At 41.8% G+C, this 23,474-nt stretch overlaps 1 protein-coding gene and 1 long non-coding RNA gene across 2 annotated transcripts in view; one reads left to right on the forward strand and one right to left on the reverse strand.

Annotated features, from left to right (window-relative positions):
* LOC132913524 (uncharacterized) overlaps nt 1-23,474 on the forward strand; it is a 234,395-nt gene that overhangs the window by 17,792 nt on the left and 193,129 nt on the right. The gene's annotated exons all lie outside the window — the stretch shown is intronic.
* LOC132913521 (uncharacterized) overlaps nt 1-23,474 on the reverse strand; it is a 164,249-nt gene that overhangs the window by 11,669 nt on the left and 129,106 nt on the right. The window contains exons 5-9 of the mRNA XM_060971929.1: nt 12,483-12,544; nt 1,705-1,776; nt 1,424-1,627; nt 1,014-1,205; nt 577-811 (exon numbers count right to left, since the gene is read on the reverse strand). Of these exons, the coding sequence (XP_060827912.1) occupies nt 577-811; nt 1,014-1,205; nt 1,424-1,627; nt 1,705-1,776; nt 12,483-12,544 (765 nt within the window). The remainder of the gene's footprint in view (nt 1-576; nt 812-1,013; nt 1,206-1,423; nt 1,628-1,704; nt 1,777-12,482; nt 12,545-23,474) is intronic.

The following is a 23,474-nucleotide window of genomic DNA, read 5'->3' on the forward strand; positions in this document are numbered from 1 at the left end:
TAACGAATCGATTAAATCGTTAAATTAACGTAGAAAATATTCGATGGATTTTATTGGAAGATATTTTGCCTCTCGAGTCTCAAGATTTTCTCTCGTTCGACGATACATATATAGATATTGAGTAACAGGATTTTTTCCTCGAGAAGGATAATGGGGAAAGTCGGAAAATTCGCCAGCGTACGGAACGGTGGACAAATGGAATTCGATATTCGATACAGCGAACTGTCTCGACTCTCTCCAACTGTTTTGCGAGCACTTCTCCACCCGATCGTGTTGCACTCGTTTGTTATGTGTTCAACCCCGACTCGTTCGAAACGCACTCGACCATTGGCTTTGGCTAAAATAAAACGGACTGTGGTGCCGTGTTTTCGCATTCTCCATCACTACGTAACATCTACCCGTTAGCATCACTCCGAATACGTGATCCGAAAAAAAATTTCGATTTTTCTTTAGCGTCTACATCTATGTCAGCATTTTTTATATTCATGAGTATTTAAATTTCGCTGTTGAAACTTTTCACCTTGTTTTCTCTTGAAAATCTCGGATGAAAAATTCTGTAAAAAACGAGAGACTAACCTGGATCCAGAGATAATGTCGAAGCGTGCAGATTGGCCTCTGACCTTGCTCTAGACAGTACAGATGAAAGATGAGAAGTTGGACCTTGATAAGTGGCACTTGGCACATTTCCGGACGGCGGTCCAGGTCGAAGTTCCAAGCAAGAGCTATCCATGCTTCTGGTCTTTCTCAATTGCGAGCTCATGGTTAACTCCGAGCCGCCGTTTTCCTCGTCCTCGGGCCAAAATGAAACTTGCTGCAGTTAAAAAAGATGTTACTATTATTAATCGACGAAGAGGGAAACTTGCTGATAATTACTAAAAATTAGAAACGCGTTAAAACAAACATAGCGGTCGTTGTACGATCCTTACGAATCTCTCGTACCTTCCAAAGATGTATTTTATACAACAAATTTCGAGAAAAGAATATAACAGAGGAATATTTCAAGTATCACTCACTCTAAGCCTGGAAGCGAACATGTCTTCCACGGATTGTGGTAAATATTCCCTAGTAGCAGCTACCTCGCGCCACTTATCAACCGAGGGATGAAGAGCAGCTAACGCGACCTCGTGAAAACTCGCATAATGTTTTGCCAAGGAGCATTGTCGCTCGAGAACAAAGCCGTACCTTCTTCGTTCCTGAGTCATAGCCTGAAAAAGGGGAGAGCACTCGATACTTTCTCATGTCCGTCCATCATCCTTTTTACTTCGTGTTTGATCCAATTGATCTATTTACGTCAACGTCAAAACTGACACAAATTCATTCCCTTCAATTAATTATCGTCTGTCAATATCAGCAAACGGGAATTCTAAAAAAGTGTCTAGTATCTCGGTTTTTTGTTTTAAGAGCTCGTCCATTGCATACTTACATTCTTCAAACTCTGTTCACAAAAGGCGTCTAGCTTAGACTTCTCTTCCTCGAGAATCTGCATATTCTTGAGCTCTTTGTCCATGGCCAGTCCACTCTTGCTCGCGCCCCTTGACTTCTTCCTCTGCTTCTTCATCGTTGCCGCCGCTTTGCTGTAAGTTTCGGACCTGGTCTTGTGCTGCTGCAGAAACTTCTTCTGTTCGCTCTGAGTAAAAAGTATTATTGCATTATTCAGAAATCCGGCGGTCGCTTGATATCCTGACGCCGGTGGAGAACACTCACCTGGACGACCTTGGTGTCTTTCTCCAGGTTCGTCTCGAGGGGAACCAGTAGGTCGACGTAGAACGCTTTCAGCTGAAAGCAAGCAAACGGCCGAGCTAGTAGGATTCAAGAAAGTGGAAAATTTTAAAGCACGGAAGCCAGCAGAAGTGAATTCGAAACGAGCTTAGGTAATGAGGGACTTTTAACGTTTCCGTGCAAGTGCAAAGGAGCCACCCGTTTCTTTCGTCCGCGATGTTGCCGACAAGTTTACGAGCAGCTGTTTGACCCGTTTTTCAGCCGGTTTTGACGTTACGACGAACGCTATTAGCAGTTGAACACAATCTCGTAAAATTGTAGATACCCTTGATGCATTGTCACCTTTGCGGTTCTATCTTTATGGTTTAGGAACGTTTTAAAGACCCTTACACGTGATTTACCATCCTACGTTTTATACAGTTTCAAGTAAAATTTTATGGAATATTTAGACGTTATGAACACGTTTGCGGAGAGCGTGCAATGGAAATGAAACATGTTTTTAAACTGAAATTATACGTACTCAAAAATACCCAATATATACTATGATACTTATAATATATATATATATAATATTATAATACTAACAATACTATATATATATTGAAATATCAGAAATTTAATTTACAAGTTAATATGATGATAATGAAGTAACAGGAGTTATTTAGCTTTTGTTGCTTATTAGTAACAAGAGTCGTATTATCTAAATTTCAGTCAATATTTAATAGTGTCGGTAAAGAATTTACTTCTCTGTAACTAGTACACCAAACTTCAGCAAATATAGAAGAATGTAAGTTGCCCGGAGCAAAAACCAAAATTGCACATATACGTTGCTGTGCGGTGGACAAGGCAATCTGTCGGGCACGACGAAATAAAAATCAGAAAATCCATCCGTTGGAACCCATGCCGAAACGAAAACTGCGGAGGTGGCAATAGTCATGAACGAGCAACGTGGACACGGGTCGGTTGGATTTTTTTTTTTTTTTCATTTTTTCCGCGGCTTAATGGACATTGATTAGAGACAGCATTTCGATCAGAAATACATTTCCACGAATAAGCAACCTCCTATCGGTGGTCGATCGTTGTTCGTGAAAAGCGATCGTCGAAAGGGATGAGAAATGCGGGTTGAAGTGGCGCTGTTGATGTGTTGAAAAGATCTCGATGCAACCCCGACGTACTTTACGATCATTTCCCACCAAGGACCTATTGGCTTTGAGCAACGCGATTTCTTTTAAAAATTTTGTACGCTCGTATATTCTACTTGGAAAAGGTCGAGAACATTTCTTCAAATTTACGTTCGATAAAATTAAAAACATTCTTCCAAAATTAAGAGCAACCTAGGGTTAAATCGAGTTCCACCTCTTGCGCTCATCTGTGCATCGATAATATTATTTGAGGATTACGACGAAATCTATAAAAATAGAAAATATAATTCTAGCCATGTAATAAGTAAGAGTATCGATTTGAAAAAAAATTTATACCGAATTGGAATTTATTTTTCTAACAGAAATATATTTGCTCCCTTTCACGCAGGATCGACGCCCAAATAAATTTGTAAAATTCAGATTCGAGCGAAAGGTTTAACAGGAAAAGAATAGGGGAAAAAAGCTAGCAGAAAGATCAAGGGAGTATCGCCGACGCGGCGTATAAAATATTGTAAAGCAACGTTATTTTTGCATTGCTTGTCAAACAAATCACACGGACTTTTTTCACGTGTTTCGTGACTCTCGAATCCGATGCAACTCTTCTTGAAGCGACGTAACACACGCACGGTTGATTTTATTTAAGCGTTTGACAGTTTTACGTTCGGCTTTCTCGTCGCTACGTAGAAGTACGTAGAGTTATTTATTTGTCCGAGCTTTTCTTTTTTCCTCGCTTCACCCCCGCGTATTTTTAACTATCCGATCACAAGCAAATTTCTCGGGAAATTTGTACACTGAGATACGAGTTTTTCGGACAATATGCTCCAAGCGAAATATTGTTCCCGCGAACATGTTTTGATTTACAAAGTCTCGGATTTAATTAAGCCGTTTGGAAACGAGACTCAGCTGCGAAACAGTACAGTGCATTTTTAATGCCGCGTACGAAACTTTTACAGTTGACTTTACGATACGTTTCCGGATTGCGTGTTGGGTTGCTTATTTCATTGTTTCGCCTCCCTTTCCACTGTTGCGTAGTATTTCTCTTTTGTTCTTTCCGATCGTGTGTCAGCACGTACTTCGTACGCAACAAAGGTAAAAATCGGAAGACCGTTGCGTGAATTTTCAATTATTTTCGATGGAACATGCCGCGAAAAAGATTCCTGCAACTAGCTTTTACGGTTTTAAAAAATACGTAAAATATATTTATGTATAAAAATACACGATACCTATAGCCATGTACGGCGAATAAAATTTACAATATCGTGCAGACGAAGCGTACTTTCAAAAAACAAGATGTTTTGTTACAAACAAATCTGTTAGAAACGATATAAATTTTCTCCAAAATAATAAATAACAAATTCGGTTGCGTAAAACAAAAGCACCCATGAAATGAAATCGCGTTTCAACTAATAAATTTACAGCACCTAGATTTTTAGAATGCCACTCTTTAACAAAGAAAAACAGCTTTTGCATCAAACGCTCGACTCTTTACGTTTTCCACTGTTTCGTACGAAGATTTTTTGAGTAAAGAAGGCCCGAGCCTCGATTTCTCTCTCATCCTTCTTTCTTCTCCTTTCTCGCGAAACGCGGGCCAGAGGATGGAACCGGGGAAGCGGGCTTTTCAAGACGGATGTGGAAATCCAGTATAAAAAGCCGGCGAAGTCACGGACCTTCCGAGTCGACGGAGAAGCTGGCGCAAACATCCCTATCTCTTTCTCATTCTCTGATCCTCACCCTCTGTGTGCAAATTTGAACGGCTGGGAACTCGTGTCAGCGCCCTCTGCAGCGCGGTCTCTTCCCAACCTCCCACTCGACGTCTAGCTGGTTGAACCAGATGGTTCGCTTTCATCGAGCCGAATCCTGGGCACTTCCGGGTGCTATGCGTCAATGGAACGTCTAACGTTGCGGGAGTGCGAGTTTTACGTGCGCGTTTCAATATTCATTAGAGGGTTCCAGGGGAATTTTACCCCGCGTTTTCACCGCCGCTTCTTATTCGTTAGAGCAGACAAGATGATACGTTATAGCAGTCACTTGCAAGCCCCGTTCAATTCTCGACTCGCAATCGGCGAAGCGGATTACGGAATGTGATCGATTTTTAGTTTGTTTTAAAGCAAACGGAACATCTGGGTTTTAGGTGGAATAATTCGGTGCCTTATCGAGCAAAATTCAAATTTTATTCAAAGGTAACGCACATTTTGTCACGAGCTATTTAAAATTTTGCTATGCAATTTATTTCTATCATGGCTGGGAGAATCTGCGAATTAGAGAACTAAAATTATGGCTGGAATTGTAATAGAAAACTAGAAGAACAAGGGAAGTAGAATTAACAAGAATTATAGGATAAATCTTCCGCTTTAATTCCTGTAGCAAATCTAACATAATGCAGCATGTATTATACGAACGAAACGGCTAACCGTGTAATGAGAAATTTCATACGCCTCCGTATTCACAAATGTATAACTATTCAACGAGATATTCAACAGAGTGGAAGATTCATCGTGCTTTTTGTTACAATTTTCATGCTGAAACGTCTATGGAAACTAAAATTAATAGCTCAAGTTATTAGGAAGTTGGATTTTACTTCGATGATTTTACCGTAGAAAATCCAAATGAAAGGTAGCGCTGGTTCGTAAGACTCAATGGGGAAGTTAAAATAGATAAGAGTTGAAAAAATAGTTGAAATTAAGAGTTGGTTACGTCTCTACGATAGAATCTTTACGGAAATATATCCGTCACTCGATACTCGTGCGCGATATTCAATTTATTTTATGCCGTTTCCATGTATGTGGAGGAAAGTTTTCAAGAACGACGTCTCCGTCAACACTTTCGACTCGATTGCCATATCTTAGAACGCTCTTACCATTCGCGACAAAAAGGGAAAACAAGGCTTGTCGATTGGCTTCTTTCCAGCTAGGGACATTCTTCGGCAACCAGAGCGAACAAAAAGCTTGCCGTATCGTACCTTTTACTTGGCAAAAACTCGAGACCCGTTAATATATCGGCGCGGGCTTTGTTGCTGATTCATCGCTTCGAGAAGATCCTTTCGTTGGAAAAACGATTAACGAGATCCCATGAAAATTCGTTCAAGTTACTCGACTATTCGTGTTCAAGGAAAATCTTGTAACAACGATCGTAGTAGCAGACTCTTGACAAAGGTGCGATGTTTATAATGAAGTCTCAGCTCGAGAACTTTTACTTTTCAACGTTCACAGACTCGCGAAACTTTCCAGTATACGAAACAGCCTTGAAGAGTCTTTGAGACCTTTTAGAATCGTGATCATTAAATTCGTAACTTGTTGCTGTTGAATGGACCGGTCGCGCGCGATGCGCTTTTCATTTCGTCTTTCAATTATATTATTTATCGAACCGAAACTGTACATCTTTTATTATCAACTTTGTTGTCAGTATGTATATTGTATAAGAATGTGATAAAATTATATAATCCGGAGCGTTATGAAAGCTATGAAATTATAATTAGGCGAAAGTTGTATTAAAACTTTTCATAGTTCTCGAAGTCATCGCACGTTTATTCCGTGACAGGAAATTCTAGGAACGTTAGAACGTGGAACTTATTGTTACCCCGTGTGTATTTCGTGTACTTTGAGAAAGTTTGCTCCCCTGACATGACGTAGCGACTCTTTCACCAGTCCAGTCGCGAAGACATATTTTTAATATTCAGCAAACAGGCATTGAGGAGTATTTTCAACTTCGATAATGGTTCGATTGAAAAATTTGCAAGGGGTCGCATTGAATAACCATCGTTGAACACCATAGAAGACCCTCTGAGTTGTGACCTTTCACCATAGCCCATTGGATTCTCTGCTAATCTGCGCGAAAGGGTCCATCGGCCCTTCCCCCTCTTTTGCAGACGATCGTTTCACCGGCACGCAATAGCTTCAAAAGGTTCAAAAGGTAATGCAGGCTGGTCGAATTTGAGCCAGACCACTCGAAGGATTCATCTTCGCTTGCTCCCTCTTTCGCCATTCCACGAAACTCTTTCTCTCACCCCTTTGCCAATCCACTTAAGAACGTAAGGCTGGATGATGTTTTCTTTCTCGCTATCCTGGCTTCTAGAATCGGAAACAGCAGCCTGAAAAGTTTTCGCGTTTGATGGATGGAAATTTTTAGGCTAGGTCATTAATCTTTCGATGCGCTCTTGGATCTTTCGTTTGTTTCTCTCATTTATATCTTCCGCTTTCCACGTTCATAAGAAGACAATGGAAAAATTATGCCATTCACGTTGCATTTAGCCGTAACAGAATCCTTGGAATAATCCACTATCATTTCTGCTCGTTTCATGAGAAAACTATATCGACAAGCGAAGCTGAAAAAAACCTTTAGCGTAGACGGGTGAGAGTTTTCATCACGAGGCGACTTTTCCCTAGGGAAGTCGCTTGTCCGTCCTGACAGTAACTACATATCGAGTCGGGTTTCCGCGTTTTTTCTTCTTTTTTCTTTTTTTCCCCACGATGCTTCACCAGCGATCGCAGCTACGAATTACACGTCACGAGAACCATATCTCAAAAGTTTCTCTTTCGCTCCCCGGAGAAACAAACGGAGCCATTCGAGCCAGCAACACGCGATCAATCGATGACGTGTACTCTTTTGTAACAATGAAGGCACACCAGACAAGGAGAAAAGGACAGAGAATTTTCATCCATTTTTTCCCCCTTTTTAGCCAGAGAATCGGAATCAATTCTGAATAGGGATCATAATAGAAATTCGTGAAATCCAAAAGTCCTTTGTTTGTCGTTAATTCATTTTTTTGTGTTAGAGATAGCGATAAAGCTGAAATTTATACGTAGGAAAATTTTTCATTCATTCTAGATCTGGTTTGCAATCGAATTTTGACATTACTTTGTTACATTTTTGATTAGGTTCTTTGGAACAATAAACTTCTCATTTGTTCTGATAATACGGTCTATTCAATGGCGGCATCGGATTTCTGTCAATTATTTTTCCATAAATCAAGAACGTTCCAAGTATTAATCCATGAAAATAATAAAAATGCAAATGGCTTTTAAATCCGAAACTTCATTTGTTCTTCTTCATTTCTTCGTCACTTTTATGCTTTTGCGCCTTTATGTATTCGAGATATGTCATCCATGGAAAAGTTTTACTGTAGATTTAATTAAAGCCTGGTATCGGTACAGACTATACACTATAATTACATCGAAAATTAATTCACTTTGACTCGGGTACCAAAACGAATATTAAATATCCTCTATCTAATTTTCCTTCTACGATATATGAAAGATTTTGTGATACGTTTGTAATAACGAAATTCCGTCGCGCGTATGTAATCAAAGAAATTATTTTCTTCCGATTTACCAACGATTGGTTAACCAATCGTGAACAAATATATATTGCGAACTATTCCGAGCGTTCGTCGAATAATAAGAGAAAAAGGTGAAGTCGCGGGGTAGAGGGAATGATCTTTAAATTTTGCCAAAGACACTCGAGCGAAAAGTTATCGAGAGAGTACACAAAAGGATATTTCGCCGTAAAATATATAGAAGAATCTATCCTGGTAATAGCTAGAATATCTATCCATTCACGGCCTTGAAGATTGAAAGGCAATTTGACCTCCTTCCATTTTCTGCCATCCCTGTCCTCATTTTAGTCTTCGTTCATTCGGTCGTCGAACGTCGTAGTCGATTTTCAGTCTCGGAGAAAAATGCGATAATGCCTCTGACGCTTCCCAGGTATTACCCTTCCAAATTGAATTAGTCTCTTCGACCAAGAGGAAGGAATCGGCGTCGTTTATCTTGTTAAGAGGATGCCCGAGTGCACCGAGGAATGATATTGATGATAAGAGAAACCATAAACGTCGAAGGTTTACAGCCAACCGAACAAAATTCTATGCAATCGATATATTTCACATCGGAGTTGTTACACGGAATCAAACTTTCATATTCGAAACTTTTCTCGCGAGATTTTGGAGCAGTTAAGTTATCATAATACTATGCGAATCGGTGGAAGAAAGGGCGTGATACGTATTACGAATGGTTTTGTTCGTGAATATTGAAATAACAGTATATTTAAAATGTTTTTTGTTCCGATTGCATTTTTCGAATGTTTTTTCCTTCGACAGATTATACTGCAACAATTTGCTGATTCGAAGCTATTTGACCGAGAAAAATGCAATAAAAAAGATATATTCACGGTTCGATAAAATTTTGGATTAAAAAATTCAATAATATCCGCGTAGTCTCACTGGGGGAGAAAAAAAAGATGGAAAGAAATTTCTATTAAAAATCGTTTCGGTTATTCGATCTGAGGAACGCTACAACGGCGAGCTATTTCGAGATAAATAAATTCGAAGATAACTCGATGAGACTGGTTCCAATCCATAAAACACATGTATCTTGTATTTTATTTGATTCGGCGAAACGGAAGGTCGCGAATTTTATGGGTCGCATCGGTACTGAGATAACTCCGCGTCGACCGCAACTCTAATCTCGTTACTTTAAACGGTTTCTCGACGTTCGTCTTTAAACCCATAAAACTGATTCAACGGCCGGACCAAATTGTTCTTCCACTGTATATTTCCGCGCGATTAGGCTTGGCAACGGAGCTCGAAAGAGGTGCGAGACACCGGGGTGGAAGCAGCGCGAAAGGACATCCTCGCGAATGTTGCCAGACGAGGCTGAGGTCTGACGTAATCTGCGGGAATGGAAGTCGAGGGAGAAATGCCGCTGCGAAGAAAGCATGAAAACGAGGATGGAGAAATGCTGTGTGCGCGTTGGTCTGAGACAACGACCTTTCGTGCGTGAATGGCTTCGGATATGCGTTTCCTATAATATTGTAGTGCAGTGGCGTGGTAGAAACGGTCCCGGGGTCGAGGGCCCGCTGAGAATTCACGGAAAACGAAATACAGGCAGACGAGACATATGTACGGAACGCGGGATGAAAATATTAAGCGTGGGAAAGTACGCGTGAAATGTGCACGAACATAGAAAAATCGAACCTTGTCTACGAAAAAAAAGATTAGCTACCGGCGATCTGTGTTTTTTGAAATTGCAAAGAGATTTAACACTTTTATCCATTGCGCGTATATAAATTCGTCGGATGTTACGTCAGAAAAATAATATAATAAAATCGAAGGTAATTTTGAAAATCCCTTCCCTCCCCCCAAAGAAAGGATCGTGTAAAAAAAGGAAAGTGTACTGTAACAATTTTAATACTCTCGTTAGGTTCTCTAGTAATAAAACACTCTAACATAACCACAGTCTCGCGAGATCCTTATGCAATTTTTACTTTCGCACATCCAACCAAAATTAGTTGAACGACCAAAGCTAACAAGACCACATGGACAAAACGTGACAGCTCCAGCGAAAGTACTAAATCGAACTCGACGTAGAACCCGAGACGCGAAGTCTATTTTAAGTTGCTGGTCGGATTTATAGTTCGAAGCGTACAAGCTCAAGTACATACTCATCCCCATATCGAAAGAGACAGAGTCGGGAAGTTTCTTTGAAAACGCGCAATATCTCCGCAATCCTTATCCGCTGAGAGTCGGCGATTATTCCACGAATCTCTTTTTCTCGCGAGAAGAAACAAGCACTAAATCATTCAATATCGGTTGGTCTCGATAACGCTGGCTCTCGGGAGCTATAAAACGCGAAAGAACCGCGTCTGGAAACTAGTAAAGGAAACAATTACTTTCTGGCCGGCGGTAGCCGCAAGTTATCGACTACGGTCACGTAAGAAACAATTAGTTGCGATGAATTCTGGAACGTGGTGACTGTCTGTGCACGGAGTTGTGCGGTTTTCACGTCTGCGGATGGACCGAACGAGTTGGGTGGGATGACGGCGGTCGCAATTCCGCGGAAATCTCTCGCGCAATAACGGCTTCTCGTTATTGCCGGAAACATTGTTCTTCGTTCGCTTCGAAAGACGCGCTGCTGCAAACTGGGAGCTGCGAGGGATCAAAGGGGCTCAATCTTCGGAGACTTTAACGTTCGCTGGAAAACGATTCCAGCACCGGCTGCTACGGAGGATCGTTTATAATGGCCAGGGATCATTGTTGGGAATATTCTCCATAAAGGAGAACAGTATCGCGCGACGGGAATATATTTCGCCAGAAACGAGGAAAGGGGTTGCGCGGATTTTAAACACCGCGACGAAGCGAGCAGTTTAGAAGGCGACAATCTTTATGGCGTATTGTCATTGAAATGAAAATGGGACTTTCTGATACCTCGACAATGGTGCTTCTGGAGGGGAATGCGAAATATAAAAATACAGGATAAGAGAAATGTGTTGAAGACTTACTACTGAGTTTGAGGCATAGTATTCATCTCGAGAGGAGCAAGAGACGTCTAATCAACGTACATCCTTGTTCGTAAGCATTCAGACGCTTACAGAAAGTGAAGTAAATCGTAAGAGTGATTAGACTCACCGTACTTCAAAATGTTAGGCAAATTACCCTAAGATGTTCTTGTCTATTTGATACAAAACTCTATCTAGAAGAGAATTTAAATGAATTGTCACGTTTTACATGAAACCAGGAAGCGTCCAAAAACTATTTGCCGTCTTGACAATCTACGCAAATAAATAGCCTGAGATCTCTCGGTCGATCATGGTCACACGTTCTATCCTTTTAAATATCACTAGGATCTAACTCCGGGAACTCCTCGGCAGATGTTTCCTCGTGCGATGCCATTTTGAAAACACAGCGGCCCGTATCACTGTCCGCGGGGCGAAATCGTAATAACATGTCGTTACGGCCGGAACGAATTTTCACCCTCAAAAGAGACGTCTGCAGGTGTGTAATCTCACCCCGGAGGCAGCCTAGGGTCGCGCAAGGATCAAAGAGATTTCCATGTGTTTCTGAATGGGCGGATAGAAAAAGAGACGAAAAATAGGAAGGGGTGGTGGATGAGCGTGGTCTTCGTCGAAACGAGGAAGAAATATAGCAACGAAACGGGATGGAGATAAAGGGAGGACAAAGTTGGTGATTAGGGGGAAGGGGCGAGAGCCAGAGATGGGCTAAATGACCAAAACTCTCTTTTAACTTTCCAATTAATATTCCAACGGGGTTGGAAGTTCGTCCCCGTGCATTTCGGTTTCTCGCGCGTCCCGCATAAATCTTCTCTACTTTTAATTGCGTCAGCCGTGGTCGTTTATTTAAATAATTCGAACGCGAACAGGCCGTGCCCGCGCCCACTGCCAGACATCATTTATTCGCTGCCTTTTCTTCGTATCCTCCTTGGGAGCCGGGATACTAAGCTCGTTACGAATGCCTACCCTACTGTGGATCGTTCTTATGAAGTATTCAAGGTTTGATTTTAGACGGTGGCTCGGCATACTCTATGCAATTTATCGGGGTAGATGTGCACAGGGGTGTGAAAACACTCTTTACAGGGTCGAAGATTTATCGCACTCCCTGCAGATTGTGCACGTTGTCTTGAATAATTGATAGCATTGTTACATCGTGCTTTTAAACGTCTCAAATTAATCAAAGATACATAAAGAACGAATATTACTTTAGCGTTAGATCGTCGATAAGAAATCAAGAACTCAACATTTTTACTGTATTCTCAATTCCAGTGAAAATTACATCCATTTTCAGGAAAAAAATGCGATCAACTTTGTACGATATAGAGAAACGGAGTTACTCACGATATTCATTTCCTGTTCCTGGATCTCCTTGTAGACTTCAACGATCCTCATCAGCGCGAATCCTGCAACAGAAAGCGAATTTCGATCGTTTTTGAAAGGCTGTCTCCGAACGACAGATCGGTGGCGGGACTCGCGTCGAACCATGAAGAGCTTTCGCCTCGCTTGCGGTTAAAACTTTTGATCCTGAATTATTCAGGCGCGGCTGGTGTCGTCGATACTTTAATCCGCGGCTAAGGGTGAGCGAGGCCGCCGTCGGGAGAAAGAAGGGAGCGAGAAACCGGAACGATCGCCAGAGTTCCTAGAGACACGTTCCGGCGGTTGCCGCTGATTTTCGAGTGACTTTGCTTGGAAAGCACCCGGAAGCTTCGAAAAAGCTTGTGACAAAAGTGAAAGGAAAAAAGGAGGAATAGGAAAGAAGGAGACCGCGATCGCGACGCTTTGAGTAAGTCACTGCGTTGATGTTCGAACGAAAACTTTCGGCTGGGCCAGCTTCATCGAACCGCACTGGGGAAAGTTTCCCTTCGTCTCTCTCCCTCTTTCTTGCTTTTCTCTTCCCCCCCCCCCTCTCTCTATCTTTCTCATTTCCTGTCCATTCCTTTCTGCGATAGTTGCTCCCGGAAGTCCCTCTGGAAGAAATATTCCGACGCCACACGGTGTTTGGTGTGTTACGTATGCATGCGTTGCGTTGGGGGAACACGATTAGGAGTTTCGGAGTGGGAATAAATTTTAGAAAAGCTTTTCAGCGAGTGGAGGAAAAAGAGGATGTTACAGAGCCGGAAGTAGCTTAGCCGAGCGAATTCAAGTCAGTCGAGTGGATAGTAAAAGACATAATCAACTTATTTTAGAGTTGTGCTTTATGCTCGAAATTAAGAAAGTTTTTTGGTAGTTTAACCGAACAAGGGAATCCCGTTAAAAAATCTTTGCGCGTATATACGCGTCGATGGAATTTTTCTATTTTCTCTGGTAATGTTTAACCGAAAAATTGCTCTTGTGTTAAGAGAAGGAGGAAAGAAATGGAAAGTAATGGGATATTCTTAAGTTTGATTGACTAATTAAAGTTTTAATTAAGTTGTATGAACGTCAATCAACTCTAAGTTTAAATTAGATTATTAAGGTATCTGATAATAATAAAATTGGCCCAGCCCAAGTTTTCTGTCCAGCTATGAAGTAGCCTTTGGTTCGTCGAAACTTCCACCGTGTGCAAACTTATCATAATCGAAGCTGTTAAGCGTGTACATGAAAATTTGTTCGCGAATTTTCGCCAGACAATAGAGAGATAAACGGTATAATCGAGGCGTATGACGTTTTTCTTAAAAATATCACAGAATAGAATTTCCATAGAGACTCACCGGTTACCGTAAGATCTAAATCTACGTGAAAATATTAACTTTGTTATTCATCGCCGAGTCTAAGCGTTTAATTAACGTGGCCAGCGTTAAATTTCCATGTTTCCCCTGCGTCTCGTTTCGGAGAATGCACCCTCGCGCTAATGTCACGTCCACCGAATCCTTTTATAACCATTCATTCCTTTTGCCCGTACATCAACGTCAACTTTAATGTACAGTCGAGATATACATTCTCTACATTTTTTTTTCTTCCGTATAAATACATTACCGTGACTCGACTAAATCCATAAAGAGGCTAATGTTTTAGATGCTTCATTGAAACGCGGTTCCGTCGTTTTTCAGTGCACCGTATCTACATTAATATACCCTCATCATCATAAAATCGTTGTTTAGGTTTATATAAATTTGACGACAGATATCCGCGAGATAACCGCGCGATGACGTTAAAAAATTCTCCGATAAAGGGCATCGTATTCTTTTACGACTCGATATTGTTATACGTTTTCTACGCCCCGGAGTAAAAGCAGAGTTTCTTCCTCGAGGAAATAAGGTCGACGCGAATAAAAAATATTGATTTAATTTTTCAATATTCTCCGTGTTATCGTTTATACGTAATCCGATAAGATAATATTAAAGTACACAGTAAGGAAAGATAAAATAATATTTCTCATTTGAGTCTTTGTAAATCGTAAACAGGATAGAAAGCGACAGAAATGAATTGCGCGGGCCGGAGTCATGAAAGTCAAGTGGAAAGGATTACGAAGATCAAAATCTTGTCGAGAACTTGTCTGGTCGGTCCCCTTCAATTCTTGAGTTAATATATGTGGATCGAGGGTAACGTGCTGGGACTTCTCGACATATGGGATTTCCTTTCCTCGTCACACTTAACCCCGCACGAATTGCAAAGGGCTTCCTACGTGTAACGAACGTGGGCGGTTAACGTTTCCGAAACCTTTCAGCCAAGAGGTTTCCCCCTAATAATCGGCGACCATCGTGCCACATCGTTTACGTTCCTACTTTAATTAAATTAGAGAATACAAGTAATACTGTTCCTTGGGAAATTTGTATAAATACGATCACTGATACAAGAATTCGTTTGTTCATAATCCCTAGAGTTAAACCTAGTTCGTTTAATTAATGGTTTACCGTGAACTACGTAAATCGACAAAGCAATTTAGCATATCAGTGGTAGCTAGGCTCGAGAATTGCCGTGTCTTGAAGTTTGGAAATGACGAGCATGTTACATAGCCGCAAGATCTTTACGCTTTCGTATTAACATACGCGTCGACTCGACGACAGCTACTTACCATTCCTGTTTTCGTCGAGCCTCTACCCGCACCTCCCCCGCCACCTCCTACTGAATTACGCGTCGCGTATTAACTCCCAGCCCGAAAACCGAGTCAAGGGAACGTTGGAGGATGGATGCGGAGTTGTGGCTTGCTAAGTCGAAGGTGAGAAGAAGAGTTAAGCGGCGGATGTGCCGTCGTGCGGAAAGGTGTACCGAAATCGAGAGGGTTGGAAGAAAGGATAGCGGGTCTAGGAGGGTTGGTAATGGCACAAAGCGGGGAAGAATCACGTGGATAAAGGGAAGGCAAACTATCTAGGCACCCCACCGTCGTATCTCAGCCGTACAATATCGTGATCCCTTGGCATATGTAAAGCCGCGCACATGTTGGGTCTCGTTTACATGTACATCTGTATGTATATTCACGTGGACGAGTACGCGTATCCGGCTGTGCACGTAAATTTGTGAGACGATGCATGTGTATCGTACGATTACTTGACATACCAACGTTTCATTCAAGAAGCTACTTTCGATGCGCATGTTTTGAAATCCCTTTAGAATATGCGGTTTAGGGGATACTATTCCTTGGGAAAATTTTTAGTATATATGAAAGAAATAGTATGTATCATGAACTTATATTCCGTTCAAAGTATCTATCAGCCTACCGAGCGCTTGTTATTAACAATCGACGTTCGCAAGTATCACATTTTTCCAAGTTTACCGTACGATTTACCCATTAAAGACCAGACAACGTAATAATTACCATGATAGTTATAAATATATTAATTTCTTTAAATTTCATGAAATTAGTAGAATCAAAGTGGCGGAGATAGTAACGGAGGAAATATTAAGCGAGTCCTTGAAATTCCATTTCATAGCCTCAAACGTTGAGAAATAGAGTTCGACGATGTAAATTGATCGATTGGACAGTGCGAAGAATCGCAAATGAAATGTTGCTTTAACGCAACGTTGATCCTCGATGGATTCACCAACACGATAGACGCGACGAAATAAAATTCAGCAAGAGCGACACGAAGGATTAGGATTAATGGGGCAGCCGATCAAGAGTCGTAGACTAAAAAGTCCGGCCATCCGGTGTGGTCCCCAAAGGGTCAATTTACGTCGCTACTTTCGACGGGAAATGAGTGCCTAGCACGAATACGATACGGATTAATTTCCAGGGGAGGCTCGAACGCACATAGGTGTCAGTAATTTCGGCAGTCAAGAGGGAGGGAGGGGAATGTAACGCGGCGTAACGATGCTTATGGGGCTTTGAATCCCGATGTGCGGCTTCGATGGGGCTGGTTTAATGCTAGGCGCAAGGGGCTTAACTCGTAACGTAAACACCAACGGCGGATCTATGGAAGCCGATCAGATAGCCGACTGTGCTTGCGAAAAGTTGCCGGTAGACCGCACTTTCGATCTCGTACCATCGGTCCAAAGAAGACTTGCCTATCGCTTTGAGACACTTGCCCCAAAATAAGACGTCGTTTCCGTTGGAACACGATTCATTGGAGTAGGCGGAACGCGTAGTTGTTATTCCAACTGTCACGTTACGTCGGTGTGTTCGGTGTACCTTGCGACATCGTTTCCCATGTGTGCTTCGCATCGCTAAAGTTGCGTAATATTGTAGCATTATACGGTTCACGATTTCTTTCCGTCAGAGTTGAGAATTATCGGTAGACCGCATATTTGCGCATTTATGGATTTATATATCGGAAATACACGAAATATCGAATGCGAAGAGTGAAATATATTTTTATTTAGGTTTATGCTACCGCTTTGGTTAATCAATGGTCAAAAACATGGTCCGCTTGTCCGGTAAACGACCGTGGTATGATTTTCACTGGAAGGGTAATTCATAACGATAATTAAAAGTGAAACACACCAGCCAGCTGTTCTCACTGTTTCTTTTTTTTCTGCGAAGCGTTTTAAACTGTAATTTTAGCTCCAATACAGGATACACATTTCAGTCTCGAACGCAGCCAGTGAAAATCGTTCTAACGCTTAATTACTCCAGTGAATTTTCGAATTCAAGCACCGAGCGACAAACCGTCTGAAAAATTCGCCATCGCTAGCCAACCGTTCCATCCTGTATTCCGAATGACACCCCCTCCACAAAAGTCCGTGTCCAACTCGGGAGAATAAATATGAAAGAACAACGAGAGAGCGAAGGGTAAGCAGCTTCGTGTTTCGTTGGTCCCTTGTTCGAGGGACGCTCCATCCTCTGCTGGGCTTTCGGTGCTCTCCGCGAGCCAAGATCATAAACATATTCATTCAGAAGCCAACGTTTAAGCCCTCATGACCATTCGTTGCGACTCATGGAACGACCACGTAAAAAATAGCGTTGCACGTGACTTGGCGTTTCGTAAAAAATGTGCAAGAGGAATTTAAGACGTCGTAAATGGTGGAACGGGCACCGGCCTATAAAAGGGAGGAGCGAAGCTGAATATTTGATGTCCCAAGAGCATCCGCGTCGATCTTGGACAGTCGAACGTTCTCGGCCAGCTTGTTCGAACTTCCGTCATGAAGAATTCCCAAAGAAAGTTCACAAGACGCGCCAAGCTTTCCACTTTTCGCGGTTCAACCTTTCTTATCTCGGTCTCGCGAGAACTTTTATGTGCGTTTATGGCGGGTTGCATTATTTATACAGAACCGTGGAACAGTGCGGTATATTTTGCAAGCAGTGATGGCTGACAATTTTACGAGTTTCATCGACTCAGATATCTTAACTCGTTCGCTTTTTATCAATTTAATTCGCTTTATTTAATGTCATAGATTTGCAAATATTTCTGTGCAGAATAAAAAAGTGAAATTCCTGTTTTTCGAAGAATAAATGTAAGATCGGATATTTTAGGGAGATGTCGCATTTGACTTTGTGGTGGAATTTTTAGGAATCCACGAATCGGAAACGAAAGAATCGGAAACAAATTCCGTTTATCCACAGTGGTTCAATATTGGTCGATCGCAACCACCTTCGGCTTTGTCCCCTTTCTGCTGTTCTCCTTGATCCGAAAATCGTCCATTCCGTTTGAGCTCGAGTCTCTTCCATTCCGCCATTTCTACCTTATTTGTCATTTTGTTGCAAATCGAACGTCTGTGTGTTCTCTCGTGGAAAGGGTCTTGCGATGCATTCAAAATTGGATCTCTTTGGTATTATGCGGAGGAACCTGTTTATATCTACATGTGCACTTGTTTCGTTCAATTTGTATACGGTGGCAATACATACATTCTTTTTCTTTCTATTCGTTAAAATTGGTTTCCTTTATATACGAAAGAACAAGTCCAAAAATATAATCTTTTTATGTTTCATGTTTATGATCCAATTAGAAAAGACTTTGTTCGCTAAAAATTATTTCTTCAATATCCGACGTGCGGATAAAAATTCCTGACGTAGAAATGTCATAGAAATAGGAATTGTGTATTATACAACAGTGTAATATCTGGCGCGGCTATTTATGTTACGTCCAGGTACAGTATTCAATGGTTGACTGCGCGCAATGCAGGAATTATTTAAGAGGATTAGTCATTAATCTTGAAAGGAGACTTCCTTTGGTATCCTCTTAGCATCTTCGAATTTAATTAATATAATCCTAAGTAAATTAGATCGTAGATAAGTGGAACGGAACTATCGCTCGACTTTAAAGCCTATCAGAAATGCTGCGAGTCGTCGGTGCCTGGAAACTATACGACACAACTCCAGACAAAGTATTAAATCTCTCAAGACTGTCCACTTGTACCGCTAACGAATTGCTCGAGGGAGAAAGAGAACTGTTGTATCTTGCGGTGATTCGCGCACGTCCCACGAGAGACAAGCAATCGAAAAAAGTGTCTCTCGAACTGCAAGTCAAACAGTTTTTCCCCCGATAGGGTAATTTCATTTCCCTTCCTTTTGATGTGATCTCTAATGCTACTAATTAAGATCGAATTCGTGGGGGGCCTCCGCAAAAACTGAAGACGAAGACAAACAAAATTACGCGGCTGTCTGATGACTGGTGAAGATGAGGCAAGCGAAATACAGGAACGATACGCAAGGGGTCCCGAGCAGCGACGTAAACACGAAACGTCCCGGGAACACTTAATTAATGAATCAAGCAGAATGTATACCTTCGCTATAGCGCGCGCCTGCAAAGTGGCGATAGTTTTAATTGACTCCAAAGAAGATGGAAGGAGTCGAAGCGAAACTTGAGACTTCCGCTGACGTACGCTACGTGCCACCGAAGAACGCGAGTCAGAGATAGTATTTGTCATATGATGTATTTTTCAGAAAAAGGATGGTGCAAGTGGCGATTAATTTGAGAAAATTGAACAGAGTTAAGCTATAGCAGCTCGGAAGTCATTCACAAAAGATTGAAAGTAACAAGAATCTTTTAAATAAATACACATTTCGTTTTTAGAAAAAAGTGCACTCGCATCACATTTCACATATTCAATTCACGTACAAAAAATATTTGGAGGAAAAATTGTATAATTTCATGGTAAAATGTGACAATCATTTGAAAATGTGCCTCTAAAAGTTGAACCGATTCGGCACAATTAGCGTTCAGCTTACCGTCTGGTATGAAAATGGATAGAATTTGGGGTAGTTTTTAACGAGGCCTTCGAAACAAATCCGCTCGGTATAAAAACTTTTCCGAACAATAAATAATGAACAGCGCGTACAAAGGAGATATTTTAATGTGTAACAATTATCCGTCGAATAAACACGATCATTATTACTTGTAACGGCGATCCGAGGTAAGTTTTAAAGTCTGTTTAACAACCCAAACTACGCTTATCAGAACGATGCATTGAGCAAGGGTATTTGAGCTGGGAAGACGGGTGTTCACAGTCTATGGAGGAGAGGATTCAGTGATAAACTTAGATGAGTGAAATTTAGTACCGGTTACCGAAGCAACGTAATTCGGTAAGCTTGTTGCAGAAGTTATTACTATCATAACTTCTATGTTTGACGGGAATAACAAGCGGAACATCGCCTTTAAATTACCTATCAAAAAGTTGATCGAAGGAAAGTAACATTTATTACTACAAAATCACTTTGCTTTTAAATCAAAGATTTTTATTTCTAGTTTATTCCCAAATCAAACGCAAGTAAAATTTGATGAATACGTATTATCATTCAATGATAGATGTACTTCTTTCTTTAATCCATATCGATCAGTTGACACAGGTAACGCAATTAAAACAAGATAAATTCGATCGTTGAAAGGTCTATTCGAAACGCTTCACCCCTAATTGATTCGTGCTGAAATCAGATTGACGTATGAAAATAGCAGGAGTTTCCAGATTCTACCGTAACACCATTAAGTAGTGGAATGGCCACTTCTCTACCAGTCGAACGTAACTGATCATCGAGATTAAAACTCAATCAACCAATCAGGCTTGGAATATTTATCCAATTTCCGAAAACAATTTATTCAAGCACACCTTTGAAGAAGCTACCCTCCAAATCCGATTATCAAACATGTCCAAGCATCAATCATCCGGTCTAACCAAGAAGCGACATCAATCTACCCTGCAGCTATTTGATTCCTGCTCAAATCACCGTGATATCCCTGTTCATCCCTCGATTAGAAAGGGATAGATGTAACCCTTGCTGCCGAGCAGAAACGAGGGAAAATGACCGGTACTTGGGTACGAGGACCCAAAAGTTGCCTTTCCGGGAGGACGTGGGTAGTTTTACGCATCTGTGGCGACGATCTACGTTGGCTACGGTGACGTCCCATCGACGTTAACCGACTCTCTCGCCAAAAAGTCGGAACGTGAAAAAAAAGAAAAAAAAAAAAAGGAAAAGAAGGAAAAAGAAAAAGAAAGGGGAGGAAAAGCGGAAAGGCTGGCCAGATGGAAAGAGGATGAAACAACAATCACGGTGCGAGTTATCCCCGTAGGCTAACTAGTTGTACGCGCAGGAAGAGGGGTAAGGCAAACAGTTTTCAGCCAGCTCGACCATCTCGAACTAATTAACGTGGGACACCGGCACCCAGTCGCACGTGCTCCAATAAAAGCTGCGCCGCGAAAACTGAGGGATCACCGCTCCCTGGTGAACAGACTTTCTCCGATCATCTGGGGGAAACCAAACCCATGGAATCGGACGAGTGGATGATGTAATCTCGATAATGGAATTGGCTGATAAGAGCGTTGGCGTTGTATCCTACACGATTCCTTGATACTTGCTATTATGCTTGGAATATGAATATATGTAGGTATGTTCGGTGACAAAGTTTTGACAGTCTGCACTTTGCCAGATTGACAAACTTCGGAAGGTTTACGTTCGTGAACCTGTGATAGAAAGTTGATCCCGAACTTACACGTCGAGTTTATTGTCACAACTCCTGCTTTGCTCTGTGCTTCTTTTAGAGAAGCCACCGCATCGCGAGATGTTTTAAAGAAGCACCAACTTCGTAAGTAAAAGAAAGCATCAACTTCGTAAGTAGAAGAAAGCATCGACAGATTTTGCTGTCCGCTGTTCTATCAAAACCAGCAACAGAGCCCCTCCGTTCGCCTTGGATTTAATACGCCATTCAATTGCGAACAGCGTCACAAGACTTGGAAAGCATAGACGAATGTTCCAGCCCAACCCCTGGCGTATTTTCAGCGAAACCTCTCGGTGGCATCGCTCTAATCACCTACGCAACCATCAAGGATTCCCTAGAAAACTGTCTCGTCTCCTGAACGCGTCCGAGTTGGCCTGTCCCCTAAAGCGTTTCATTACATTGAATTGCATTTCCTCTGTTGCAACGATGGAGAACGAACGAACGAATGGGAAAGAGCGACACAGAGAAAAGGGTGCCTATCGGGAGAACCGAGATGTTACTGCTTCGCTTACTCTCCCTCGGCTCGCACAAGTAAATAGTAACACGAGTGGGTGTACCGTCGCTGTTCCTCGTATCAGCGCATTTGAAATGGAAATGCACCCTAAGATTCGAGCGACGTCGCCTTCTGTACCTCGGCGGCGCGGCAGGCCTTCTCCTACCAGCGCGACTCGCGCCACCCTTTTGTTTCATAACTCGCTGCGACACGTCTCGATGGCGCCATCTTGGGTTTCACGTTCTCTCCTCCTTACCCCGTTCTCCTCGTGCCAGCCTGCGGAACACGTACACGTCCTCTCGGCTCTCCTTTGTTACGGAATCCCCGTGAAGAAGCCGACTTCTCGGACGCCAAAAGCATCGCATTACCTCTGGCAGCGTGTCAAGGAAAACGAAAATGGAAAAAGGGGAGAAATCATAGCAGCGGGAAGAAACTAGCGAGGACGCAGGTAGCCGGATAGGGCCCATTACCGCGAATAATTGACCCGAAAGCCTGTCAGGGGGTCGATACTTCATCGAGTGTCCACAGAGTGGATTTAGTCGAGGGTTACTTGAACTACATCCAAAGTGCTACTTGAAACTGAAACTCGAATTGGTCCGATGAAAGGGACAAGGCGGTGGTTTTCGTCCTCGAATAGTGAACCTCTTAGATTGTTTATGGATTATTTGCTGATATCGTTGGAAATATTATAGCTTGCGAAATGTGCGTCTGGCCGTATCTGTAATGTATTGTACGTATATGTTACCCTATACACTAGTACTTGAACATATGCGGATATAAATAGCATGGACAGTCGGCAAATTTTATGGTTAACAATTAAGAATTTTGGATTCTACGGTTTACATTTTAATTTTGCTCATTTCGTGTTCACTTGCAACGTCGATCGAAAATTAAGAAGCATCTTGTTGTGCAGGTTTATTCCGTGAAGACGGAAAGATACTGCGATAAACTACACCGCGATCTTAGGAAAAGCAATTTTACAGAACACAGTTATGCTGAATTTCTTATCTTATTAATGGATCAGTGGAAAGGGACCTCGATTCAAAACGACCGTACCTCGCCATTTTATTGCGTGCAGATAAGATTCCAACGATAAACGAACGTCGTTGGGAAGGTTACCTTTCCTAATTGGCGAATGCCTCCGAGCGAAGACGTTCCGAGGATAAAATAACCTGACGATTACACCTAGAGTCAAGCTGCGTTCCATTCTCTCTTCCAAGTCGGTGTTTGATAAGCTCGACTCGTGGAAGATAATTCTGTGGACTTGTCTGTGTTTCGTGGAAAATTGAAATTCCCTCTCCCCGATTCTTCGTGCGCGAATTCAAACAGACCAAGCAAACAAGGTTAAACTTAAAAATATTCCCTGACTTCGAAGCTGAAACATTTCTTATATTTCATCACTTTGAACTTTGCTCTTCCGCCACTATTTATTCTTTTGCACGTAGCTTATCGACTTCACCCGATTCAGATGTGTCCAACGCCTTAGACGATCATGCGCCATATGTTTCAATTATCCGATTCAAATATCTTTCTTCGCGCCTTTAGCACCATAAA

The sequence above is a fragment of the Bombus pascuorum genome, chromosome 13 (genome assembly GCF_905332965.1).
Source record: "Bombus pascuorum chromosome 13, iyBomPasc1.1, whole genome shotgun sequence".
Classification (NCBI taxonomy): Eukaryota; Metazoa; Arthropoda; class Insecta; order Hymenoptera; family Apidae; genus Bombus; species Bombus pascuorum.